Source organism: Pristis pectinata, chromosome 37 (assembly GCF_009764475.1).
Source record: "Pristis pectinata isolate sPriPec2 chromosome 37, sPriPec2.1.pri, whole genome shotgun sequence".
Classification (NCBI taxonomy): Eukaryota; Metazoa; Chordata; class Chondrichthyes; order Rhinopristiformes; family Pristidae; genus Pristis; species Pristis pectinata.
In genome coordinates this window covers 2823943-2830015 of record NC_067440.1, presented here as the reverse complement: position 1 = coordinate 2830015, position 6073 = coordinate 2823943, and the positions used below count along the sequence as shown (strand labels likewise).

General features: G+C 62.9%; 2 protein-coding genes across 2 annotated transcripts; both read left to right on the top strand.

The window, feature by feature from the left end:
• The first annotated feature begins 512 nt into the window (after positions 1-512).
• On the top strand, positions 513-4030 carry LOC127586493 (putative protein FAM47C). Its single transcript, XM_052044507.1, has 3 exons — positions 513-1295; positions 2057-2248; positions 3494-4030. The coding sequence occupies exons 1-3, from the start codon at positions 513-515 to the stop codon at positions 4028-4030; spliced, it is 1512 nt and encodes a 503-aa protein (XP_051900467.1).
• A 239-nt stretch (positions 4031-4269) lies between these two features.
• On the top strand, positions 4270-5001 carry LOC127586492 (uncharacterized). The gene has a single exon (XM_052044506.1). The coding sequence runs from the start codon at positions 4270-4272 to the stop codon at positions 4999-5001; it is 732 nt and encodes a 243-aa protein (XP_051900466.1).
• Positions 5002-6073: the final 1072 nt, after the last annotated feature.

Here is a 6073-nt window from a genome sequence, read left to right as displayed (position 1 = left end):
AACAGTCACTTTCACGTTTGAACGCTTTGTAGCCATGTGTTTCCAAAATTTTAAAATCAGGTACTGCGCGGTTAGAACTGCCAGCTGGCGATAGGAACAGTGCATGTGCAGAGTTTATGAAGGAACGTCCCCAGTACTTTGCCATTGATTCTTATGAATTTTGCATGCCTATTGGTTGTACTGAAAAGGTAACATATTATTCCCTGCCCGGAAGGGTTGCATTCGATGGGCTTCACAACATGAGCAACCACAGCGCCATACTTAGCCTGCCCCCTCACCAACACCAATGGCAGCACCACGCAGAGCCTGCGCCTCCAAGAACAACCGCAGCCCCACACACAGCCTCCCCAGACACTAAGGTCAGCCCCATCACAGCCTTTCCCCACAAGGTCAAGGGCAGCCCAACACACAGACTGCCCACGAATACCAAAGGCAGCCCAACACACACCCAGCACTCCCAACACCAAGGGCAGCCCCACGCACAGTCTGCCCCCAAAACCAACCGCAGAACCATGCACAGCTTTCCCCCAAGACCAACGACAGCCCCACACACAGTCTTCCCCCAAGATCAATCGCAGCCCCACGTACAGCCTGCACCCCCCAAGACCAAGGGCAGCCCCACACACAGCCTGCCCCCAAGACAAAAGGAAGCCCCACACACAGCCGGACCCCCGAAAAGCAAGGGGAGCCCCACACAGCCTGCTCCCCAGATCAATCGCAGCCCCACGTACAGCCTGCACCCCCCAAGACCATGGGCAGCCCCACAAACAGCCTGCCCCCCAAGACAAAGGGAATCCCCACACACAGCCGGACCCCCCAAAAGCAAGGGGAGCCACACGCACAGCCTGAACCCCAACACCAAGGGCAGCCTCATGCACAGCCTGCCCGCCCACACCAAGGCTAGCAGCACGCACAGCCTGCCCCACCAAGACCCAGGCAGCCCCACGCCCAGCCTGCCCCCACAAGACCAGACGCAGCCCCACACACAGCCGAACCCCCAACACAAAGGGCAGCCCCACGGTCAGCCTGCCCCCAGGACCAACCGCAGCCCCATACACAGCCTGCACCCCAAGACCAAGAGCAGCCCCACGCATGCCTGCCGCCCAAAACCAAGGGAAACAGCACGCACACTCTGCCCTAAAGCGCAACCGCAGCCCCACATAAAGCCTGCACCCCACAAGACCATGCAGACCTACGAACAGCCTACTCCCCCAAGACCAATGGCAGCCCAAGCACGGCCTGCCCCAGAAGACCAAGGGCAGCCCCACGCACAGCCTGCCTACCCAAGACCAAAGGTAGCCCCACGCAAAGCCTGACCTCAAAGACCAAGGTCCGACCCAAACACAGCCTGCCCCCCAAGACCATGGGGCCCCACTCACAGCCTTCCCACCAACACCAAGCGCAACCCCACGCACAGACAGCACCCCCAACACCCAAGGCCAGTCCCACACACAGTCTACCCCCACGTGAACATTCGCAGCCCCACCCACAGCATAACCCACAAGACAGAGTGCAGCACACACATAGCGTTGCCCCAAAGACTAACTGCAGCCCCACGCCCAGCCAGCCCCCAAGACCAACCGCAGCACCAACCACAGACGGCCTCCAAGTCCAAGGGCAGCCCCACGCAAAGCATGCCCCCCGAGATTAACATAAGCCCCACGCAAAGCCTGCCCCTGCAAGACAAACAGCAGCCCCACGTACAGCCTGCTCCCCCAAGGCCAAGGGCAGCCCCACGCACTCACTGCCTTCCCCCCAAGACCATACTCAGCCCCACACTCAGCCTGCCCCCAAGACCAAGAGCAGCCCCACTTACAGCCTGCCCCCCAAGAACAACCGCAGCCCCACGCACATCCCAGCCCCCCAAACAACTGCAGCACCACGCTCAGCCTTCTCCCCCAAGAACAACCGCAGCCCCACGCACAGCCTTCCCCCACCAAGACCCAAGGGCAGCCCCATACAGAGCCGGCTCCCACAAAACCAACCTCAGCCCCATGCACAGCCTGCCCATTAAGACAACGACAGGCTCACGCTTAGACTGCCACCTCAAGACCAGGGGCAGTCCCACGATGGTCTGCCCCCCAACACCAAGGGCAGCCCCACATACAGCTTCCCACCCAAATCCAAGGGTAGCCCCACACACAGTCTGCCCCCTAAGACCAATCGCAGCCCCACGCACAGACTGACCACCAAGACCAAGGGCAGCCCCACGCACAGCCTGCACATCAAGACCACACTCAGCTATACGGTTAGTCTGGTCCCCACGAGACCAAGGCCAGATCCAAGCACAGCCTGAACCCAAAGACAATGGGCAGCCCAACGCCACAGTCTGCCCCCTCAAGACCATGGGCATCCCCACGCCACAGCCTGCCCCCTAAGACCAAGGGCAGCTCCACACACAGCCTGTCCCCCACGCCAAGTGCAGCAACACGCACTGCCTACGCCCACAAGACCAACCACAACCCCACACACAGCCTGCCCGCCACTCCAAGTGCAACCCAACACACAGCCTGCAGCCCCAAGACCAAGGGCAGCCCCATGCCACAGCCTGGCCCCTAAGACCAAGGGCAGGCCCACACACATCCTGCCCCCACAATAACAAGGACAGCCCTACACACAGCCTGCCCCCCAACAACAAGGGCAGCCCCACAAACAGCCTGCCCCCCATGACCAAGGACAGCTCCACACATAGCCTGCCCCCACAAGCCCAAGGGCAGCACCACATACAGCTTGTCCCCCAAGACCAAGGGCAGTCCCAACACACAGTCCGCCCCCATAAGACCAAGCACAGCCCCACACGCAGCCCGACTCCCCCCCCCCCACAAGACCAAGGGCAGCCCCACGCACAGTCTGCCCCCACAAGACCAAGGTCTGCTCCACGCACAGCCAGCCCCCACCGTCCAAGGGCTGCCCCACGCAGAGCCTGCCCCCGCAAGACAAGCCGCAGCCCCACGAACAGCCTGCCCCGCCAAGCCAAGCTGCAGCCCACTCACATCCTGCACCCCCAAGGCGATCCACAGCCCCAGGCAGAGCCTGCACCCCCAAGACCAGCCGCAGCCTCACGCACAACCTGCGCCCCCAAGACTAACCGCAGCCCCACGCACAGACTGATCCCTCAAGACCAAGGGCAGCCACAAGTACAGTCTGTCTGCCAACGAAGAAGGACTGCCCAACGCACAGTCTGCCCCCCGCCACAAGAACAAAGGCAGCCCTACGCACAACCTGACCCCCAACCCCAAGGCCAACCCCGCGCAAAGCCTGACACAAACACCAAGGGAAACCGCACGCACTGCCTGACCCCAACACCAAAGACAGACCCACGGAACGCCTGACAGCCCCATACCAAGGAGAGCCTCACGCACAGGTTGACCTCAAAAACCAAGGGCAGCCCCACACACTGCCTGAGACCCACACACAAAGGACAGCCTCACGCACAGCATGACCTCCCCACCACCTGTGCATCCTCATGCACAGCCTGCCCCCATGACACAAGGCAGCACCAAACGAGGCCTGCCCCCAAAAGACCAACCGCAGCCCCACGCACAGTCTGCCCCAACCAAGTCCAATGGCTGCCCCACGCAGTACCTGCCCCCGCAAGACAAGCAGCAGCCCCAAGAACAGCCTGCCCCGCCGAAACCAGCAGCAGGCCCAATCACAACCTGCACCCACCAAGCTAGCCGCAGCCCCAGGCAGAACCTGCACGCTCAAGACCAGCCGCAGCCCCACGCACAGCCAGCACCCCAAGACCAAGAGCAGACCCACGCACACCCTAACATCTCCACACCAAAGGCAGCACCACGCACAGCCTGCCCCAACCAAGTCCAATGGCTGCCCCACGCAGAAACTGCCCCCGCAAGACAAGCAGCAGCCCCAAGAACAGCCTGCCCCGCCGAGACCAGCAGCAGTCCCAATCACAACCTGCACACCCCCCCAAGATAGCCGCAGCCCCAGAAGGAACCTGCACCCTCAAGACCAGCCGCAGACCCACGAAGAGCCGGCACCCCAAGTCCAAGAGCAGCCCCACAAATAGCCTGCCCCCCAAGTCCAACCTTAGCCCCACACACAGCCTGTCCCGCGAAGACAAAGGGCAGCCCCACACACAACCTGCCCCCCAAGATAAAGGGAATCCCCACAGTCAGACTGCCCCTCACAAGACCCACCACAGCCCCACACAACAGCCTGACCACCCAGGTCCCTCCACAGCTCAACGCCCCACACACTACCTGACTCCCAAGAGAAGCCGCAGCCCCACGCACAGCCTGCACCCCCATGGCCAACCCAGCCACACACCCAAACTGCCCCCTAAGAACATGGGTAGCCCCAAGCCACAGCCTGCCCCTCCAAGAACAAGGGCAGCCGCACACACAGCCTGACCGCCAAGACCAAGGTCAAACGCTCACCGAGCCTGCCACCCCCAGACAAAGGGCAGCCGCTCACACAGCCTGCGTCCCGCAAGACCAAGGTCAGCCGCTCAGCCAGCCTGCCACCCCAAGACCAAGGACAGCCGCTCACACAGCCGGCTCCCCCAAGACCAAGGTCAGCTCCAGACACAGCCTGCCCCCCCACACCAAGGGCATCTCCTGCACAGCCGGCCCCCAACTCCAAGGGCAGCCCCTGTTCGGTCTGCAACCTAAACCAAGCGCAGCCCCTGCTCGGCCTGCATCCCAAACAAAGGGCAGCTCCACACCAGCCTGCCCCCAAAAGACCAATCGCAGACCCACGCGCAGCCTTCCCCCACAAGACCAAAGTCTGCCACACGCACAGCCTGACTCCACCAAGGTCTGCCCCACGCAGAGCCTGCCCCCGCAAGACAAGCCGCAGCCCCACCCACAGCCTTTCCTGCCAAGACCAGCTGCAGCCCCACTCACAGCCTGCACTCACCAAGGCTATCTGCAGCCCCAGGCAGAGCCTGCACCCCCAAAACCAGCCGCAGCCAGACGCACAGCCTGGTCCCCCAACCGCAGCCCCACGCACAGCCTGATCCCCCAATACCAAGAATAGCCACACGCACAGCCTGCCTCCCCACGAAGAAGGTCTGCCCCACGCAGACACTGCGCCCCAGGACCAAGGGCAGCCCCACTCACAGCCTGCCCCCAAAACCAACGGCAGCCCCACGCACAACCTGACCCCCAAGACCCAAGGGCAGCCCCAGCACAGCCTGCCTACCCAAGAAGAAAGGAAGACCTAAGCACAGAAAGCCCCCAAGACCAAGCGCAGCCCCACGCACAGCCTGTCCCCACACTCGAAATGCAGCCCCACGCGCAGCCTGCCCCCACACACCTAGGGCAGCCCCAAGTACAGCCTAAACCGCAAGACCATGGGCATCTCCACGCCACAGCCTGCACCCCCAATCCCCCACACACAGCCTGCCCGCCACTCCAAGGGCAACCCCACACGCAGCCTGCGACCCCAAGACCAAGGGCAGCCCCACACAAGCCTGCACCCCAAGACCAAGGACAGCCCCACACACAGCCTGCCCCCCAATACCCAGGACAGACCCACAAATAGCCTGACCCCAAGTCCAAGGGCATCCCCACAAACAGCCCGCCCCCCAAGACCAAGGGCAGCCCCACACACAGCTCGCCCCCACACAAGAAGGGCAGCCCCACGCGCAGCCTGCCCCCCTAAACTAAGGGGAGCCTCACGCACAGCCTGACCCCCCCCCCACACCTTGCAGCCTCACGCACAGTCTGAACCCCCCCCCCACACGAAGGGAAGCCTCACACACAACCTGAAGCTCCCACACCAAGGGCAGCCTCACGCACAGCCTGACCACCCAACACCAAGGGCAGACACACGCACAGTTTGACCCCCCACACCGTGTAGCCTTACACACAGCCTGACCCACCTCAGCAAGGGAAGCCTCATGCACAGCCTGACCCTCCCACACCAAAGACAGCCTCATGCACAGCCTGACCACCCCCCACACACCAAGGGAAGCCTCACGCACAGCCTGCCCCCCAAATGACCCAGGACAGCCCCACGCGAGGCCTGCCCCCACAAGACCCGACGCAGCCTCACACTCAGCCTGACCCCCAACACCAAGGGCAGCCCCACGCACAGCTTGCCCTCC

Excerpts from the sequence above, each read along its gene's own strand:
- LOC127586492 (XM_052044506.1), top strand. The coding sequence starts at position 4,270 with ATGGCCAACCCAGCCACACACCCAAACTGCCCCCTAAGAACATGGGTA.
- LOC127586493 (XM_052044507.1), top strand. The coding sequence starts at position 513 with ATGCACAGCTTTCCCCCAAGACCAACGACAGCCCCACACACAGTCTTC. Across the intron at positions 1,296-2,056 it reads CTGCCTACCCAAGACCAAAG|GGGCAGTCCCACGATGGTCT; the intron begins GTAGCCCCACGC and ends CCTCAAGACCAG. Across the intron at positions 2,249-3,493 it reads AGACCACACTCAGCTATACG|GCAGCACCAAACGAGGCCTG; the intron begins GTTAGTCTGGTC and ends CCATGACACAAG.